Source organism: Diplodia seriata (assembly GCF_021436955.1).
Source record: "Diplodia seriata strain FDS-637 chromosome Unknown scaffold_5, whole genome shotgun sequence".
Classification (NCBI taxonomy): domain Eukaryota; kingdom Fungi; phylum Ascomycota; class Dothideomycetes; order Botryosphaeriales; family Botryosphaeriaceae; genus Diplodia; species Diplodia seriata.
Window position 1 is genome coordinate 1,778,450 of NW_027117312.1, and position 19,733 is coordinate 1,798,182.

Below are 19,733 nucleotides of genomic sequence, written 5' to 3' on the forward strand. Positions count from 1 at the left end.
ACTGGAGTGTACGTAGTGAGAAATGGCTCACTCGGCAATGTGCGGAGAATCCGGTGATGGCCCCCGATAAGGCCGACTCTTACCATCGTTCGCCTCTTCGGTGGAAGCAGGTCCGATAAATTGCTGAACTCCGTTCGCCGGCCCATACAGCCCCATTTACCGTGATTGTGGGGAGTCTCGGGGGCTGCGCTACATCTTTTGATTTGCTCTGACTTCGAACCGTTCCTGAACACTTCCATGACCCCTCCACACTCTCTCTTCACTCTGCAGCCATCGCTCTGACTTGGCAATGGGGGCCAAGTCTTCGAGGATTGCGAGAAAACCGGCTGTTGTCGAGGCGAAGCGCATTGCTGCCGAGTTCGATGTCTCTGCTGAAGATGTACGGAAAACAGTGGCGCACTTCGTGCGGCAGATGGGTAAGTCTCCTTGTGATGCCTTTCCGCGAATGATGGGCTGACATTGACCCAAGAGGATGGCCTTTCCAAAGATGGGGACACCATGATACCATCTTATCTCACTGCCCTGCCAACCGGAACCGAAAAGGTATCGATAACACAACTCCGATCAATCGATTATTGAGTGCATTGCTGACGACCAGGACCGATGTAGGGAGTCTGTCTCGCTGTGGATATTGGAGGAACCAATTGCCGGGTGTGCAGCGTCGAGCTCCATGGCGACCGAACCTTTTCCATCAAGCAAACCAAATCCATCATTCCCCGGAATCTAAGGATCGGCAGTACATCTGCGGACCTTTTTTCATTCATTGCTCACGAAGTGGAAAGGTTCCTGAAAAAGCACTACAGCAGCAAGTACGAAGCGCACAGAGCGCGGGGTCGTGACAGCCCAGTGGTTGAAAACGAGTCCACGCAAGTGGACCATCTTCCCCTTGGGTTCACTTTCAGCTTTACCTTTCAGCAGGTCGCCATTGACAAGGGCATTATGGCTCGATGGGACAAAGGGTTCGACATTCCGGACACCATAGGCAAGGACGTCTGTGGGCTCCTGCAAGAACAGATCGACAAGCTGGATGTTCCTGTTCATGTCACTGCGCTGGCAAATGATACGGTCGGGACACTCATGGCACGATCGTACACATCCTTGGATGATGGGTCATCTATTCTCGGCGCAGTGTTCGGGACTGGTACTAATGGAGCTTACATTGAAAAACGGAAGAACGTTACGAGACTTGGATCCTCGAATGAGCAAGCGGACCATATGATCATCAATACTGAGTGGGGTTCGTTCGATGAGGCTCTGACGGTTCTGCCAACCACGCCATATGACGAGAGACTCAATGAAGCAGACACCCATCCAGGAGAGCAAATGCTGGAGAAACGAGTCAGCGGGATGTACCTGGGGGAACTTTTCCGGCTTGTTCTTGTCAGCATCTTGGAAAATTCCGAGCTCGGTTTCCTCGGAACTTCCTCGAAAGTTGGGTTACCCAAAGATTCTCTACTATTCAAGCCTTATGGAGTGGATACGAGCATCATGAGTGCCCTTGGAACGGACGATTCTAGTATGTTGTCGGCAGCTCGACGTTGTCTTGAGAAAGAGTTTGGCATTGCAAAAGTTTCCATTGAGGCTGCAGCCGTTGCCAAAGTCATCGCTGAGGCCATCGGACGACGAGCGGCTCGTCTTAGCGGTGCTGCTATTGCTGCCGTCGTTGTCAAGACAGGCCGTCTCAACGACTCGACTGAAAAGGCAAAATACCTGGACGTGGGGGTGGAGGGTGCCTTGGTGGAACACTACCCTGGGTTCGAAAAAAACATTCGCGACGCGTTACGAGATGTCCCCGAAATTGGGGCCGCTGGGGAGCAACGGATCCGGATTGGCCTTGCGAAGGACGGAAGTGGAGTGGGTGCAGCGCTCATCGCTATGGTGGCCGATAAGCAAAAGTCACGGGCAGCAGAGGCTGTTGCGGATGGTGCACCGAAGAAAGGGCTGGAAGTTGTGCAAGAAACGAAGCTGTCTACTGCAGAAATGCAAATGATTGCTGTAGGTTGAGATGCTCTACTTGGGTGTGTCTTATCCTTATTTGTTTTCATGTAGACAAATTATTCGGGTTTCTTGCTGATTGTATGTTGAACGCCGTGTCGTTATGCCAAAATCGGGTCTCTTTACAGGCGCATCCGTTACATGGGTATTCTTCTAACCTCTTCAATACTCCAGTACTTGCGCATGTTCTCCGCGCCAAGTTCCTTGACTTCTTCGTCCAAGTGCTGCCACAGGACTTTGCCGAACGAGTCTAGTATTTCCCTCATTTTGTCCATTCTGAGCTCATCCTCACCGCGCTTGCAATCCTCGAGATACTTTTCCAGCTTTTCCAAGCCCTTATGGATCTCCTTGTGTTGGGTAAGAAGCTCCAGTTCCTTGCGGAAAGCAGGCATCTTTTGCGCTAAGATGGGGAAAATGTGGCGCTCCTCGATACTATGGTGGACGTCCAGATGGTGGCAGAAGTCGAGACCGAGACCGATAAATTGGCGAATGGACATGCCCGAGGGACGTTTGTTGTTCTCGCAAGCTGTATACATGATCGTCCACGAACGCCGGAAGTTGCTGTGCTTGCGGGGTGTCAGTGTGAGCGAGGGTCAAGGCTGAGCCCCGCATGTACTCACAAACATGTCCATGTGCTCAGCCAAGCGGTTGTATTGCCTGAACTCGTGCGCGCTCAGCTTGGGGAGTTGGGGCTCCGCTGCCTGTGGAGTCTCTGCCGTAGCCGCATTGTCTGCTTGTACGTCGCCCATGGTTGCAAAGTTGTAGGTGCGTATCTGGTGAGGACTAGGGCGGCACCGAGGGAGCAGGGCGTGGGGTAGATAAAGACGACGCCGGGGGGCGCACCGCAGCATGGAGAGCGACGGAGGGAGCCATTACAAGAGCCGGGGCGGCGCTTTGAAATCAGTCGGCGTTTGTGGACTGCCTGTGGCTGCCCCGAACGACATGCCGCCAGGGACGCTCGCACACTCGGCAGTCCGAAGCGCCGCAGATCCCGCCACGCGCAGCTCCAAGCCACCGTGCCACCCTGGACGTCGGCGCTTCCGACCTCCGATGCCTGAAGCGCCGAGGCCGCAACCGCAGCTGGGCGAATATTATATCGCGTCCGTTCATGCAGTAGAAAAACCGGTAGAGTGCGGGCAACAAATTGTCGCAAAGCCTTGACCCCTCCCCACCCCGCGCCGTCATCCATCTCAGTGCTCTAAATTTTCCAAAAAATCTCTCCCCTCCATATCTTATCACCACATCACCAGAGCTTGAGCCCTGCTTTCTTTTTCCCAATCCGTTCCCTGTCCATTTTCTTAAATCCAAAGCACGCTCCTGCCATGGCACCCGCTGCAGTCGACACCGCCGCCACCGCCAGCGACAACGGCGCGCCCGACGCGACTGTCCTCGCGCTGCGCAAGACGCTCGTGAACGAGGCGGAGCCGCTGGCGCGCCGCTTCCGCGCGCTCTTCTCGCTCAAGTTCCTGGCGTGCCAGGAGGGCGAGCCGACGGCGCAGACGCTGCAGGCCATCGACGCCATCGCCGACGGCTTCAGCTCGTCGTCGGCGCTGCTCAAGCACGAGCTGGCTTACTGCCTCGGCCAGTCGCGCAACCCGCACTCGGTCCCTTACCTGCGCAAGGTGCTCGAGGACAAGCAGGAGGACGCCATGTGCCGCCACGAGGCCGCCGAGGCGCTGGGCGCGTTGGGCTACGAGGAGAGCCTGGAGCTGCTTCGCCGTCTGCGTGACGCGCCGGATGAGCTCGACGTCATAACCGAGACTTGCGATATCGCTGTTGCCAGGATCGAGTGGGAGCACTCCAAGGAGAGGCAGGCTGAGAAGCTCAAGCAGAGGTACGGTGGTGCCATGTCATGAACGGTCATGCGATCTTTTTTGAGCTAAACGAGCTTGCTAGCGACTTCACTTCCATTGATCCTGCTCCTCCGATGCCGCAGGAGTCCCAGAAGCCCTCCATCGAGGAACTCGAGAAGGCCTACCTGGACACCAAGCTGCCTTTGTTCAAGCGCTACCGTGCTATGTTTGCCCTCCGCGATCTCGCCTCGCCGCCCGACCTTCCCACTGCCGTCCCCGCCGTCAATGCCCTCGCTAAGGGCCTGAGCGACTCTTCTGCCCTCTTCCGTCACGAGGTTGCCTTCGTCTTTGGCCAGCTGTGCCACCCCGCATCGGTCCCTGCTCTGACCGCTTGCCTGAGCGACACCAATGAGGCTGGCATGGTTCGCCACGAGGCTGCTGAGGCCCTCGGTAGCTTGGGTGACGAGGAGGGTGTTGAGGATACTTTGAGGAAGTTTGTGAACGACCCTGAGCAGGTCGTGAGGGACAGCATCATTGTCGCGCTTGACATGGCCGAGTTCGAGAAGAGCGGTCAAGTTGAGTACGCAATTGTTCCTGGCAAGGAGGAGGCCATCGCCGCCTGAGGTATGATAGCTCGGTGTATCGAGACACCAGGATTTGCATTGGCGTTACAGGATGGCGGTTTAGAGGCAAAAAAGTGATCCATGGAAGGGTATATCGTTGGATGATCCGAGTGCAAAACACCGTATATGATGAAGCATGATACCAGAGTATGAGCCATAAATGGAAAGAAGTCTTCTTTAGTTGTTCGTGTTCCATCTGCAACCACGTCAGCGTGCATATTACCAGAAGAACGTGGCGTCGGAATCCGTACTTGTGACCACACTCGCAGGTGTAAAAGACCGTGCTTCCTTCGTCTGCACTACGCAGCTGCTGAGTGTAATATCTTACTTCCTCCCTGCCGCACTTCTCACACGTCTGCCTAATCGTGGCATCGGTCTGCATATCGTCCTCGGTGAGAGTCTGGACCTCGGAGCGCTTGTCGCGGAGCGAAGAAGGAAACGACGACGGCTTCGAGTGGGTCACGATGGTCTTCGCGGCAGTATCTGCATGCCATGTGAGCTCATGCGATCATGTGGGCGTAAGAACGTGGCGCGTGAGGTGAAGTGAAAGAGAAAAGGGAAGCGACGACTGGAGCTGGCCGCGCGCCGGTGATGCGAGCAAAGACAGACGCCGCAAGAGATGCTTGGGATCGATGGGCGGCGGAAGCGAGGCGCGGAAAGACAACCAAGAGATCACCATTCAGGACCTCTCAAGACTGCGAACGGAACGCGGGGAACCATACCTTTACAGGACGCGCCGCAGACATCGCAAACCAAGGTGGCCTTCGTGTCGCCGGAGCTGCCGTCAAGAAGGTTACCGCAGTCGGTACAGAAGACAAGCGAACCAATGGCCGACATGGTGAGTCAAGAAACTTGAGGAGAAAAAACAAGAGCTGGGTTCGGAAAAGCTGGGAAGCGCAAGCTGTTCGAGTGGATAGCGAAAAAGTCTCGGGCGCTGCGAAGGCCGGCGGAGATCTCGAGGATTTTCCCCGGCGACAGGGATTTAGTGGTGGCCGGTTTTTCTGTGGCTCAGCCCTACGAGTCGCGGCTCGCGCGTTCGCGTTGGATGGCCCTGGTGAGCCATCTCCATCTAGCTCCGCAGCCTACCACTGCTTGAGTGCCGGCTCCGGAGACCCTTTGCGCCATCCCACACACTTCGCTGTCTCCTCCGTCCTGCTCCTACCCATCCAAATGGCCGTATCCTGCGAGTTGTAACCAGCAGCGTCTCCCACCACCTTCGCGCGCCGCGCCGCCAACACCTCCGCCGCACCTCCGATGCCTCCGTCCTGCAACATTCAGCGACGTGGTGAATGAACCGCGCGGAGCCCGGCGATTGAACTTCTCAACATCCTACTCCCGGTGGACCACGAGCGACTCTCTTGCCAACGCTGTTCCCTTGATAATCGCGTCGGCCGCCAAGCAGGGCAGACATGGATCCCGCGAGCGGTGCCGTGAACGGCGCTGGTGCAAACGGGCAAGCAAACGGGGCATGGCCTCCGAGTAACGCCATGAGCCTTCCCATACGGCCCCGGCTGCCCACTGTGGATGATGCTCTGCAGTTCTCCCCCTTGAGCTCCATAGCGCCCTTCGATCCCAGTACGTCATTCCACCGGAGTCCCGCTGCTCATCACCGAGCTGCGCAGCATTGGGAAACTGCACCTTCCCAACGCGGGCAAATGCATCTCCTGCTGTACAATGCTGCGCGAAACCGACAGGGCCCACGTGCACTAGCAACAGCTTTTTTTTGTTAACCTCTTCGCAGGTATAATACCCTTCCCGTCGAGCTTTCCTCGCACAAATCACACCATCTTCACACATACCGAGGAGAGGCAGAAGGCAAGGAGAGGCTTGGATTCACTCAATGCGGAGGCTGCTTCCAATCCGCAGAGCACTTCACACCGGCTGCAACAAACATTGCAACAGCTTCAGCAGCTACTAAGACCGTCGGAGTTGACCGAGTTGTATGTTACCATCTTCCACCTCACCCATAAAGCTCTCGGCTTACCCCTCTCAAGCACGTTCAAGCGCCCGGCTCAAGAGTCTTCGGCGGCGAACAGCGCCATTAGCACCCCGCAGAAGGCCCCGACTCCACGTCTTGGTGTCTTCTCGAATATGGTGCTGAACAAGACAAACGTCACATTTCGTTATCCCACCCCCCCTTCCCCCACTAAGAAGACCAAGACACCGTCGAAGCGCCCAGATGGTCACCAGTCACGACAGCAGGAGCAAACCCCACGGCGCCCTGCCCCTGTTTCGCAATCGCAAACTCCTCAAGCAACGCCGCAGCCTGCTGGGCAGAATGTCTCATTGACTACTCCAGTGAAAATCGAACACCCTGTAACAGACGCACCGCAGCAAAACAGTTTCTCTTCCAGTCAGGGCACTAAGGTAGCAGTCGTTATTCCGCCCAAGAGCTCGCAGCCAAAGCCGGTACAGCCCAATGCCGATGTAACGCCACAGCTTAAGGTCGAGGTCCGGCCGCAACCGGTTGTCGAGGTCCGACCACGGCCCAGCACCGAAGACACACCTGTTCCTCCTTCATCACAAGAGAGACGCAGTGGCAGCGGAGTCGTCGTCCTTAAGCTTCCTTCGTCTTTGCAAAAGGCTGAGTACCAGACCCATCCGGACGTCGACGCGAAAATTCTCGCTGGTGAAGACGGCTTCTCACGAAAGCGTAAACGGGAGGATGATGTGGTGCCAACGATGAGCATTGATCAGAGACAGAAGATTGAAGCAACTGTCATGCGCCTGCAGAACTTGATTGGGGATATCTTCGAGGCTGAGGATCAATTGCAGCCGGACACTTCCGGCAACATTTCATCCGATGCTGCAAGGTTCTTCGTCCCTAGCAACGTGGGTGATAGCGACCTTCCTGTTCTCTCTTCGGAAGTACAATCCAAGCTGGATTCCGCTTTGCACAAAGTCATCTCTGCCAAAGCTTTCGGAAATATCCCTGCGGATAGTCTCAGTCGCCTGCAGAAGCTATGTGAGGGCTCTGTCAGCGGTGTGTCCAGTCTTTCAATCACCCTTGGTGAAGATTGGTCGGAGGGTGATATCGAAGAGTGGGTCGGTCGTCTCAACAGGGCACAGCACGGGCTGCAAGCGGCCAGAATACTTCTCCGGATCATGACTGCTGGACGCGAGGAGAAACAACTCTACTCCGAGGATATCCTATCGAACATTCTTGACGCGCTGAAGCATGTCTTAGAAACATGCATGATACCAGTCTTTGAGGCACGCAATTCCGAAACAAACAATGCCCCCTTCAAGATCATCTCTGCGCAGCGAGGGCACCTCAATTCGCTTCTTCAGATGGCAGGAAAGGTCCTCAGACTTCTGGCAGAGATGATTGTCAAGGTCGATGTTTCTGACAGCGCTGTTACTTCGGTGGAGTTTGTGTCGACAACTTTAATCTTCGTCGAAAATGCGCCTACAGAAAAGGATTCCGCTCTTGGAATCCAGAAGTGTGAAGGCATACGCAGGATTGCTATGGATGTCTTAGCGAAGATCTTCGCGCGCTATCCGGATCAGAGAACTTTCATCTTCGACGAGATACTCACATCATTGGAGAAGCTCCCTGTGACTCGCCAAAGTGCTCGGCAGTTCAAGATGTTGGATGGAAAGCCGATTCAACTGGTCTCAGCGTTACTGATGAGACTCATCCAGACCAGTGCGACACGTTCGATCAAAGACACCCACAAAGATGTGCAAGGCTTGCGGATGGACGAGCTCGAGGACGATGAGAACGCCTCCCAGAATGGCGCTCGCTCCCCAGGCCCTGACCAGTCTGGGATCATTGAAATGAACGATGCTGCTCAGATGGACCGCGAGGACTTGGTCGGAGAGTTGAACAGCGTCATGAAGCCACTCTTTGAGGATGCGCAGAAAAGCGCTCGCTACCTGGTGAACTTCATGGTGCAGCGGGCAATGACAGCTACGAAATCGGGTGATCAACCGTACCGCAACCTGTTGGACATCTTCACCGAGGACTTCCTGAATGTCCTCGGATCTTCCGACTGGCCTGCAGCTGAGCTACTTCTAAGAGCTCTATTATCGAACATGATCGGTCTTGCTGAGAACGACAAGAGTGCGGCGCCAGCGAAGAATATGGCCCTGGATTTGATGGGACTGATGGGATCTGGCATCCTGGATCTACAACTTCACGTCAAGAGCGCTGTCAGAAGTATTGACACGGCAGAGTCGGAGCTTTCTCGTCAGCTTGCCAACATCGCGGAGGATATCTTGGACGACAACTCTAAGGACGTCGAGCTTCTCGAATTTGATGGCCCTTACCGTGTGGTTCTGGAGTATCTGGAGTCGCGCGACCTAGGTGACCCTCAGCTGCAAAGCGCCCAGGGCTACCACGTAACACAGTGGGCTAAAGAGGTTCACGCTTTTCTGGACAAGGATGAGGACGAGAACATGCGTGGAACCTTGGCGATCCAGCTGAGAAACATGATATTGGATCCCAAGTGGCTCGAACAGGAATTTGACTTTCAGAAAGTCTCAACAGCCCAAGGAATCCTCGCCGGCTCTATTGTCGCCCTTAGGCTCCCTTTCTGCAAGGCCTTCAAGCGCATGTTCGCCATCCTCCTCAGCGCCATGACCAGCGATCAAGCGACAGTCAAGAGCAGGAGTTTGAAGAGTGTCGTTCAACTTCTGGAGAAGGATCCTTCCATTCTGAAAAATGGTAACTACATCATCAATCAGATCTTGCGCTGCGCATCCGATCAGTCTCCGCTAGTGAGGGATTCTGCACTTGGTCTCCTTGCTAAGTGCCTTCAATTCAAACCGTCACTGGAAAATGAGGTATTCGACAGGATCATTGCCCGTGCGCATGACGCCACGGTCGGTGTTCGGAAGCGAGCCATGAAGCTTCTCAAGGATATATATCTCAGAAACGAGTCCAAGGATGTCAAGACAGCCATTGCCGAAGCTTTCTTACAACGCATCAAGGACATCGACGACGGCGTTTCTGAGCTTGCAAGGTCGACGTTTGAAGAGATCTGGTTCACGCCCTTCCATGCGACTAACAAGATGGAGCGTGCTCAGTCCAAGCTTCTTCTTCAACATCAAGTCGTGCTCATCATCAGGACGGTCCAGCGCGGCGAAACCGTTCTCTCTGTGCTTGATGCTCTCCTAGAAAATGTCCTATCACCTGGGTCAAAGAACAGCACCGCTAATTTCAACGTGTGCAAGAGTATGGTGGCTCTCATGTTCGACGGGGTCATTGATAGTACGGACCTGCCAGAAAGCCCATCGCAGCAGCACATCTTGCAGACATTGACCGTATTCGCAAGAGCGAACCCAAAGCTTTTTACAGGAGATCAACTACAGCTCCTGCAGCCTTACATTCAGAACCTGTCCAACACGGATGATCTGCTGATATATCGCTCAGTCATCGTCATTTTCCGTCATACTCTGCCTTCTCTCTCGTCGCTCCAGAATACTTTCCTCAAAGCAGTCCAGGATGCCCTGCTTTCGAGCGTTTCGAAGCTGGGCAAAATGGAGTTGAACGAGGTTGCTCAATGCCTCTGGATCATTGACGGGGTCCTCCAGAACACGGAGCGCTTAGTCCGATTAACTATTTCAGTCATCAACGGTGTGTATGCAAGCAAGGACGCTAATTTCGGCGATGAAATCCCACAGGCTGCCCAAGCTCTAAACAGGGTCAAGCGATACATGATGATCGCTGGCTACTTCGGGAAATGCTGCAACTTTGATCCGCACGCTGCAGCATTCAAGGAGAAGTTTCCCTGGTGGAAAGGGAGTTCGGTTGCCGGCTTGATTGTTGATGTAATCCGGCCTTTCACTCGCCAGAAGCATCCACACAATCTGCGGGAGATGGCTTTTGAAAGCATCGGCATGATCTGCCAGGCTTGGCCTTTTCAGTTTCTCCGGGCCGATGTCACGACCGCTTTCGAGCTCGTCTTCCACAACCGCGACACCAAACTGGAGCAAATTGTCTTGTCTGCTTTCAAGACCTTTTTTGCCAAGCAAGAAGCCAAGTCGGAATCAGGTGCCCAGATCAAGGTGGGTGAAGGTGTTACTCGCGGATCTGAACGCCTTGAGGTGTCCTTGATCGCCAGCGATGACGATGGCGCTTGCAGCGGCATTGCCCAGCGGTTCCTGCACCACATTGTCCGCATCGCTCTGGAACCTGCCGAGGAGCCTGCCATGATAGCAGCCCAGGTCATCGCCAGCATCAACCGCCAAGGGCTCGTGCATCCGAAGGAATGCGGTCCTGCTCTGGTGGCTCTTGAGACGTCAACCAATCAGTTCATCGCCAATCTTGCATTCCAAGAACATAAGACACTGCATCAGAAGCATGAGAGCATGTTTGAGAAGGAGTATATGAAGGCGTGCCATCAAGCCTTTGAATATCAGCAAAGTATCTTCAATGATACGCATGGCGCGACTGCTCATCCTTTCGCGCCAAAGCTTCGTTCGTTGTTTGAAGTCCTCAAGACGGGTAACGGCAAGGTCCGTAAGAAGTTCTTGCTGAACTTAGCTTCCAAGGCCGATTTCGACTTTTCCAAGCTCGATACTTCGGAGGATCTCCCATCCCATCTGCTCTATGCACGCTTCTGCTTGGAGAACCTGGCCTTTTTCGACTACGTTCGTGTTGACGAGTTGCTTTCGCTCGTTTCGAACATGGAGAAGATAGTTTCAAACACGGGTACTCCAGTGGCCCACGCCATCGAGCTGGAGGTGCTGAAGGTCCGTCTGGATGAGCCTGCAGCACCCCCTCCAGTTGCTACATCCATTGAGGCCTTCGATCCTATGATGCAGCAGTCATTGGGCAACTCCATGGAACCGTTTCCTTCGCTGCTGCCGCAACAGCCTATCCAACAGCCTTTCCTCAATGGCGAGACGCAGAACAATTCCTTGGATGTCACGCCGGAACGTCTCAAGCATCTCGCTGTTGCGTCCATCGTCTTGACCATGATCTGGGAGACGCGGACCTACCTCCGCCGTCTTTGGGGTCTGCAGAAGCAGCGCGAGGGCGGCAAGGCCGGCAACAAGCCTACCATCAAGGATCTCAACAAAGCACCCAGTCGCCAGCCCTTCATTGTGCCGGATAAGTTCTGGGAGAAGATGCTCGGGCTCATGGATTGTCTGTCCAGCACCGAGGCCATGGTTGCGCAGTGCAAAGCGTTTGCCGAGCTGCTCTCGATCGACAACGAGCTCAGGGTCGCGTCGGAAGATGATGAGGAGGCCGAGCTGGTAGCCAGGGCAGCGGGTTACGACACTCCAGATGACGATGACGAGAGCCGCGGCGACAGCCAGACACCTGGTGGAGGCGGTCCGCGTGGTCGCAAGCGCAAGGGATCTATGGGTTCGTCCGGGACTCCCAAGAAGAAGAGGGGCAAGCCGTCAGGCAGGCCCAAGGTCGCGAAGGGAAGAAGGGGTTCGAGAGGTTCCAGTGGTAGTCACGACGACGAAGCTGTGATTTGAGATTAAGGGAGGGTTAGAGTGAGGAGAAAAAACTAAAGGGTCGGTGTGTACATTTTTCCTTTTCAAAAATGGGGGCAGGAGAATCGTCATTATACCATTTGCAACTACAGGGGCAAGGGTTACGCGCGCACGCGCTTTATACATGGCTAGCATCTCGGCTTGCCATCACGATGCATAGATGGATTTCCGGTACGGTATGGTCTGGGGGTTTCCTACATAGGGGGCTTCTTTTTTTTTTTTTCTTTATCTGAAGCAAAGCATAGCGAGCGGAAACGGGGAAAAGGCGGAGATGGCTGGATTGCTTGATATACCCCGTTCGAGGTCTCCTCACTTCTGGTCCCCTTCACCATTAACTTCGGGTCTAAGGCGAGATAGAGAAAATGCATTTACATTTCATGGATCATGAGTCAATACTTGAGAAACATACATTCGGCGTGATGGTACCGAGAGTGGCATTGTCCGTGGACTGATCAGTGACTGATGGCGTGAGCTATGTTGATGAAACATATCGACATGGTCTGCGAAATTCACTGCGGTGCGTTTAAAGTAGCATGACGATGCATATCTCCGATATCTGAGATTATGCCAGAGTGGGATGTTTCAAAGGACCATGCGGTGCTGCACGTCAGAGGAGAGGCTGACGAAGACAGCACGTCAAGTGGCAGACTTGCGGAGAAACTGTGGTTCTGTAAACTCAATTGGCGCTGACATCCACCTTTCCGACTCCCATCTTCCTTGTTTTAGGCAGGAGCAGGACTCGTTACTGGGATGCTGATAAGCGGCTGCAACGTCTACTGGCTTGGCATGCCAGGTACCCCCCAACCTTGTTGCTCCCGAACAAGCCGAGATCAGCCGTCGATAGCATCCGTCTAATATCCCCCGCAGAGTCAAGAAAAACAACGGTGGTTCCATGCGGCCCGGACATGATGTTTGCTGCGGTTCCGGAGCTTTGGGAAGGTGGCACTGGATCTGCGGGCCCAATGATCGCCCGGAGGCGTCGGATAGTAAACGCTGTGTAGCTGTGGGCTTTCCAGGGCCATAAGAAGCTCACCGCTCCTCGTTCGCGATATAAGTAGGCGCCGCCGGTGTCTGTGTCTATCCTCGATCGAGTTCCGGCTTTCAATCTTTTACTGCCGCTGTCCCCATTCGCTCTTTTCGCCTCGAAGCAATGCGCTTCAACGCTCTCTTTCGCCTCACCGCCGCTGCCCAAGTGGGTTTTCTGGGCCTCGCGGCCGCGTCGTCGGCGGCTGGTGTTCCCCGTGATCCCCTTGGGTCGAGACAGGATGATGTTGTACCTACGGCGGAAGAAAATGAACGGGCTGCTCAGATCAAAGATGCCTTCACCACGGCTTGGGAGGGCTACTACACTTACGCTTTTCCAAACGACGAGCTGCGCCCGCTCAACCGGACGTTCGTGAGCAACTAGTGCGTCCAATTCACCCTCTGCATCTCGCCGCCAGAAAACTGATGTATCGTGTATAGCAACGGATGGGGGTTGACTTTGGTGGATGCCCTGAGCACGGCTAGCCTCATGGGCCTGCAGTCCGTTGTCGACCGGTCTTTGGAATTCATTCCCACCATTGACTACACTCATGACTCTACAAACGAGGTGTGCAGCTTGTTTGAGACGAATGTTCGTAGTAATGCCTTTTTCTCCAATCGAAAACGAATGGACCGCTGAAACCTCTTCCAGATCCGCCATATTGCGGGCCTCCTCTCCGCCCACGACCTCCTGACCGGCCCACTGGCCCACCTGGTCAAGAATGTGAGTTTCCGCAAAGTTTCCAGAAGACAATCCAATCCAAAGGCATCTCTCCAAAATAGAACAAGATGAACATCAACAAAGCAAAGAAAGAAGAAAAAAGAAGGAGCGAAAGAGAACGAACGGAAGAAAAGCGAAAAGGCACCCACCCCCCACAGAATTTCACCTTCCTGACCCACGCATTTTGGGAGGGAGAAAACAGGAGACCCAAGCCGCCGCGCTCCTGCCGCAAGCCCGGCTCCTCGCCGACACGCTCAAGTTCGGCTTCGACACGCCGACGGGCATCCCGGCCAACGGGCTGTACGTCAACAACGGCTCGACCGACGGCGCGACCGACAACAACATCGCCCAGGTCGGCACCCTCGTGCTCGAGTGGACCCGCCTCTCGGACCTCACCGGCGACCCGCAGTACGGCGAGCTCGCGCAGACGGCCGAGGACTTCCTGCTCAACCCGCGCGGCGCGTTCGGCCAGCCGTTCCCGGGCCTGATCGGCGGCGAGATCAACATCACGACGGGGAGGTTCACGAGCGAGCAGGGCGGGTGGATCGGCGGCGTCGACAGCTTTTACGAGTATCTGATCAAGATGTTTGTGTATGATCCGACGAGGTTTGAGTTTTACAAGGATCGGTGAGTGTTTTTTTTTTCTTCCTTTTTTCCCCCTCTCTCTTTCTCTGGTTTGGCAGCATCTATGCAATGGCGGCGCGACCAACTAAAATCCGATCGAAACGCGCGCAACAGATGGGTGACGGCCGTCGAGTCGAGCATCAAGTACCTCGAGTCGCACCCGACCTCGCGGCCGGACCTGACCTTCCTGGCCTTCCACAACGGCTCGCGCATCGTCGGCTACAGCGAGCACCTCGCGTGCTTCGACGGCGGCAGCTTCATCCTCGGCGGGCTGGTGCTGCAGGAGCAGCGCTACGTCGACTTCGGGCTGAAGCTCGTCGATGGCTGCGAGGCCATCTACAACCAGACACTGTAAGTTGTTGTGCCCCCTTTTTCCCTTCCCCCTCCATCCCAAACATGACCTCCCCTCCTTCCCCCCCTCACTCCCCTGTATCGTAACCATCCGGGGGGAGCGCCCTGCCAACCGCCGCATAACAACCGACAAACAAACAACAACAGAACCGGCCTCGGCCCCGACGTCTTCCGGTGGGACCCGGCCGCCACCAACAGCACCAACCAGACCATCTCCCGCACGCCCATCCCCGCCAACCAGACATCCTTCTACCAACGCGCCGGCTTCTGGATCGAGGACGGCGGCTACGGCATCGGGCCCGAGGCGCTCGAGTCCTTCTACTACGCCTACCGCGCGACCGGCGACCGCCGCTACCAGGACTACATCTGGCACGCGTTCCAAAACCTGCGCGAGTACGCGGGAATCGGGACCGTCGGCTTCAGCACGCTCGAGGACGTCAACGCGCCCGCCGGCGGCGGCTTCGGCAACTACCAGCCGAGTTTTTTCCTGGCCGAGACGCTCAAGTACGCGTACCTGGCGCATGCGCCGGCGGCGGCGGTGCACGTGGGCGCCGGGCAGACGGCGGATGCGCAGGAGTGGGTGTTCAATACCGAGGCGCATCCGATGAGGGTGGTTAGGTGATGAGAAGGAGAGGTGGGCGGGGGGAGGGCGGATGGTTTGGTTATGAGTTGCCTATCTTCCCCCTCCCCGGCGGGGGTTTTCGTTGGATGGATGACGGTTGTTGCACTGGATGGGACCCGCTGGTTTGGGATGTGAATCTTGTGGTGGAGATGTTCTATGAGAACGAACGTTTGAGCCGCAAGGCTTCGACTCTCTTCGATCTGGTTAGGGTATGTACCGGACAATCCTCTGGCTGCTAGGGCATGGCTTCCCCGTGAGGGTCTGCAGCGGCCCTGCTGTTGGCAAACGAACTACTTCTTCACTCGGTTGCTCCGCTTATTGTCGCTCTTTTCCGTCAATGGTCAGATGCTCTTGTAAGTGTTTTTTGAAATGTCTTGTCTATTGGGAATCCGGCTCGGACTTTGTAGGCCATTTCTCTTTGACTCATCATCTGTTATTCAGTATTCAACAGAAAAGGGAAAGAGATGAGGTTTTGGGGACGTCATCCACTTACACAGCTGTGCGCCGGCCAGTACGTAAGAGGCTAAGGGACGGTCGACCATTCAGGATGGCGCGTCGGGAATAGAGCGGCGGACCAAAAACTTAGTAACGCTCCACGGAGGCTAAGGTTGTTGGTGCATACTCTTTCCTGCTAATCGTTTGGTTCCAACAGCGGAATGGACCCCGCATGTCACATAAGCCCTCCGCTCTAAACCCTAAACCGAGTAGCGTGGCAGCTCACAGCGGGTGAATCGGGGAGCAAGCAGATAGCCGCCACTGCCGTCCGCTAGGGGGCTCCACCCTTGTGTTGCGTTCATGGGGTAGATGGGTGCGTGCGTGTGTTGGACGATGACGGCAAGTGACGCTCATGTCGGGGAAAGGGGGGGGGGAACTGGCAAGGGAGCAGAAAAGGAAGGGCCATGTTCAATCCGGTCCCACAATACCACTTACCTCTTCGACATGCTAGAGACCATGCCGCAGAACAGCAGCGCTGAGGGCCTTGCAGACGACCGCCGCTCCTATCATGCAACGTCTTCCCCTTACCCTCTGCCCAATGAGTACGTAGCTCCTCTTCCTCCCCCCACAACGGCCTTCGAGCTCCTCCCGCAACTTCTGTGTTTGTTCTGACCAATGGTCCGGAACGTCTTTCAAAAGCGCTACGGAGCACGCCCGCCTCGACGAGCAGAATGCCGCCTACCTTGCTCTCATGAACAACCAACTCCTACACGTCCCCTTCTCTTCCTCGCCGTCCTCAAGGATCCTCGACGTCGGCTGCGGCACGGGCGCGACGACGCTGCAACTGGCCGCAGCCTTCCCCAACGCGTCCGCCATCGGCCTCGACCTGTCCCCCGTGCCGGCGCTCCAGAACGTCCCGTCCCCGAACGTGCGCGCCGTCCAGGGCAACTTCCTCGACCCGACGACACTGGTGGTGGCGGCGCGGGGGCATGACGGCCAGGGGGGGAAGGCGGGCGAGGAGGAGGAGGGGGAGGAGGGGGTGATCGAGAAGGACGGCTTCGACCTCGTCTTCAGCCGGCTGCTCGTCATGGGCGTCGACGACTGGGACGGCTTCTACGCGCGGGTGCGCGACGTGCTGAGGCCGGGCGGCGGCGCCTGGGTCGAGACGCAGGACCTCGACCAGGTGTGGTATGATGGTGATGGTGGTGGTCGCCGACGCATTTCGGACGGGTGGCCGTGGCTGGCGGCGCTGCGCGAGGCCTCGACGCGGCGCGGCATGGACCTCGAGTGCGCGTCCAAGGCGGCGGGGCGCATGCGGCGCGCGGGCCTGGTGGACGTGCGGACGCAGCGGTTCGTGCTGCCGCTGGGCGAGTGGGCGGCGCACCCCGAGGCGGACGCGGCGGCGAGGTTCGCGCGGCGGACGCTGAGGGCGTGCCTGCAGGGGCTGCTGGCGCGCATGCTGCGCGAGGACGGCGTGCCCGAGGCGAGCATCGCGGCGCTGGCGGCGGGCGTGCTGCCGGACGAGCTGTGGGGCGTGGGCGTGCATCGCGTGTTGACGGTGACGTGCGGGAGGCGGCCATGACAGGTGGCAGCCCACGTTTCATCAGCTTCGATGAGATGATGGCGCGGTGTTGAGCGCGTGTCTTTCGCAGTGCTATCTTCAAACGGGGCAGGCGGCGTCCAATCCGGGCGGGTGGCCTTCGAGAAGTCCGGATCTAGACTGCATCAAAAAAGCTTGGCCCACGATCGGAGCCATAAGGCGTGGAGTTGATGAGATTGGATGACGTAGCGTTGCCGTTTTGAGGTCGGGAACGTCCGGCCATCCGCCCCATGCCGAACAGTTTGACTCCACCCGTCGAACGGCGCTTGCGAGCGCCGTTATTCCGTCTCAGGAAAGTAGACGTCGCGGGATCAACGGCCGCCGACGATTAGCGGAGATCTGAGATTCGACTACGCGTGAAATAAACGCGCGCTTGCGCGACTACCGTCGGATCCGACAGCTGCTTCCGGCATCTCAGCTCACCGGCGTCTTCTCAGCCCATGTCCACGGCAAGGATGATCGCTGGCAGCTGACTTGCGTTGCGTTTCGCCAGCGTGCGGCCGTGGCTTGGATACTATGGTCATGAGGGATGTACGGAGTAGTGGACGTCGCTTCACCTAAAAATGGAAATTGGGGAGGCTGGCTACTTGGCACGCTCGCCAAATGCTTCTCTGGAGTGATTGGTGCAGTCTGGAGAACCGCATACATAGTAGGATGCGTCAGAACCTCTCCCTCTGGATCCCTTACACAGCTGGAGCAGCAGACTTTGCCTTTTCGAGAGCTCTCGCGGTACACCCGACGCTGCCGTCGGCTTGCAAAATCAATGCCGTGTATAAGCAGCGGAGATATAAGCTACTAGAAGGCCAGCACGCGTCGCGCATGTGAAACGCGAGCGGAGCGCGTCCGGAGAGCGCTGCTTCTTATAGGTCAGGATTACGTACAGGGCGTCCCGTCCCGGGTGGAGCCCGCGCTCCCGGCATCCTACCCACATTCAGCTCGTGTGGCTGGTTTTCACGCTGAAAGAGAAAATCGGAGGCTGGGTGAGGGAAATTTTGTTGGGGTGCGCGTCCTGTTTGCTTCAAAGCTGTGTCACAGATCACGGCAGAACACGAAAGTCGCACCGCCGCATGCAGGAACAGGCATTGCGAAACGTGCCTAACCAAGGCTTTCCTTGCCGTTACTATCTGCAGGTGAGACCACAACCGAGCCATCACGGCCGCTGCTTCTGGTCGCAGCTGCGGCCGCAGCTGTTGAATGGTAACACGTAGGTTGCTACACCTTCGCTAAACTTACTGCTTTCTGGTCGCTTTGAACTTTTCGTGCCACTTGCGCGGGCCTTTGCCGGTGCCGGTTCCTGCTGTTGTTGAGGAAAGGGTGCTTGCGCCTTTGGGGGCGATGGTGTGGTCTGACGGCAAAGTGTAGTCGCCCTAGTCGTTCTGTCAGCACCCTTCAACCCGTAGAGAAAGCCATACGCAAGACGCACCTTGATAGCTTCGAGTTGTGCGTCTTCTCTCCATGCTTCGGGGAGTGTGTCTCTCCATAAGTCCAGGAAGTCTGCCGTAGGTCTGGCAGTCCTATAGTGTGAGTCTAGTGCGGCGAGAAGGTTGCGGCCAACCCACGGCACACACTTTGCACGATCGACGGTGGCCCCTGGATAACATCAGTCGCGAGGCTCGTCAGAGGTAGGGGCCAAGCTTACAGTCATCACCGGTCATTTGGTCGTCGGGCAGCAGATGGTGGAAGATTGCCCCCACCAGCCCTGGGAGCAGACTTTCTTCGTCCTCTAGAGTCTTTGCAAAGTGCGCTATTTGAAACTGTGCACCTAGGTCTATTCCTTCGGCTACAGCCGTGGTGAAGATGGTCTTCCAATACGTCCAGAGTGTTGGCAAAGTCGGAAGAGCAGGGCTGCCTCCCGATTCGAAAGCGCATAGTTCTACCCAGGCTTGCTCGCATTCTACGTCCGAAAAAGGAATGTCCGCGAAGAGCTCCTCTTTGCTTTTGGGGACGACCTCACCACTGAACTGGGCGAACCCATGGCCATCCCAGTTCTCGGCATGCCAGATCCTGGTGATAGCTTCTCTCACAGCGGAGACGGGAGATTCGGTCACGGGGTGAGCCTCGAGCACCGAGCCACACTTGGCAATGGCAGAAATGCCAAGGGTCGAAAGGGCATCGGGCCGCGCACTGAGATTTGCGGGTTGAGTCAAGTGCACCGAGTTGGACGTGTGGACTTGGCGGAGATGGTACGTCTTGTTGGACGTGCAGAGCACCGCGGATGCTTGCTTCTGCTGGTCTGATGCGCTTGATGTTGCGGATGCGGGCCTGGACTTGATCGACAGCCTACCCCGGCAGTTAGAGGGCGTGTCCAAGGCTCGCGTCTGGTCAGCGCACTCACACCGGCGGGTTCGGCGAGGTCAGGAGCTCCAGCAGGGAATCGGGCAGCTCGAGTAAACGGAAATGCTGCGGCGCGTGCGCCACGCCCACGGGCACGCCGCTCTGGTCCTGGGTCGACATGGCGAGCGGCGCGCGGGGCCGGCAGAGGATCAAAGGT

General features: G+C 56.5%; 7 protein-coding genes across 7 annotated transcripts; 5 read left to right on the forward strand and 2 right to left on the reverse strand.

The window, feature by feature from the left end:
- Positions 1-289: 289 nt before the first annotated feature.
- On the forward strand, positions 290-2,004 carry GLK1_1 (glucokinase; the record flags this gene model as incomplete). The annotated part of the gene is made up of 2 exons (XM_066776978.1): positions 290-416; positions 776-2,004. 2 exons carry the CDS (start codon positions 290-292, stop codon positions 2,002-2,004), a joined length of 1,356 nt encoding a protein of 451 aa, XP_066632820.1.
- A 128-nt stretch (positions 2,005-2,132) lies between these two features.
- On the reverse strand, positions 2,133-2,744 carry SLS55_005532 (uncharacterized protein; the record flags this gene model as incomplete). Its single annotated transcript, XM_066776979.1, has 2 exons — positions 2,133-2,561; positions 2,616-2,744. The coding sequence occupies 2 exons, from the start codon at positions 2,742-2,744 to the stop codon at positions 2,133-2,135; spliced, it is 558 nt and encodes a 185-aa protein (XP_066632821.1).
- Positions 2,745-3,317: 573 nt separating this feature from the next.
- LIA1 (deoxyhypusine hydroxylase) lies at positions 3,318-4,411 on the forward strand (the record flags this gene model as incomplete). The annotated part of the gene is made up of 2 exons (XM_066776980.1): positions 3,318-3,844; positions 3,892-4,411. 2 exons carry the CDS (start codon positions 3,318-3,320, stop codon positions 4,409-4,411), a joined length of 1,047 nt encoding a protein of 348 aa, XP_066632822.1.
- Positions 4,412-5,898: 1,487 nt separating this feature from the next.
- SCC2 (Sister chromatid cohesion protein 2) lies at positions 5,899-11,848 on the forward strand (the record flags this gene model as incomplete). The annotated part of the gene is made up of 2 exons (XM_066776981.1): positions 5,899-5,986; positions 6,153-11,848. The coding sequence occupies 2 exons, from the start codon at positions 5,899-5,901 to the stop codon at positions 11,846-11,848; spliced, it is 5,784 nt and encodes a 1,927-aa protein (XP_066632823.1).
- Positions 11,849-13,016: 1,168 nt separating this feature from the next.
- Positions 13,017-15,207, forward strand: SLS55_005535 (uncharacterized protein; the record flags this gene model as incomplete). The annotated part of the gene is made up of 6 exons (XM_066776982.1): positions 13,017-13,258; positions 13,331-13,481; positions 13,542-13,613; positions 13,813-14,237; positions 14,349-14,585; positions 14,733-15,207. 6 exons carry the CDS (start codon positions 13,017-13,019, stop codon positions 15,205-15,207), a joined length of 1,602 nt encoding a protein of 533 aa, XP_066632824.1.
- Positions 15,208-16,240: 1,033 nt separating this feature from the next.
- On the forward strand, positions 16,241-17,224 carry SLS55_005536 (uncharacterized protein; the record flags this gene model as incomplete). The annotated part of the gene is made up of 2 exons (XM_066776983.1): positions 16,241-16,248; positions 16,342-17,224. The coding sequence occupies 2 exons, from the start codon at positions 16,241-16,243 to the stop codon at positions 17,222-17,224; spliced, it is 891 nt and encodes a 296-aa protein (XP_066632825.1).
- Positions 17,225-18,471: 1,247 nt separating this feature from the next.
- On the reverse strand, positions 18,472-19,696 carry SLS55_005537 (uncharacterized protein; the record flags this gene model as incomplete). Its single annotated transcript, XM_066776984.1, has 4 exons — positions 18,472-18,609; positions 18,666-18,832; positions 18,882-19,522; positions 19,578-19,696. The coding sequence occupies 4 exons, from the start codon at positions 19,694-19,696 to the stop codon at positions 18,472-18,474; spliced, it is 1,065 nt and encodes a 354-aa protein (XP_066632826.1).
- Positions 19,697-19,733: the final 37 nt, after the last annotated feature.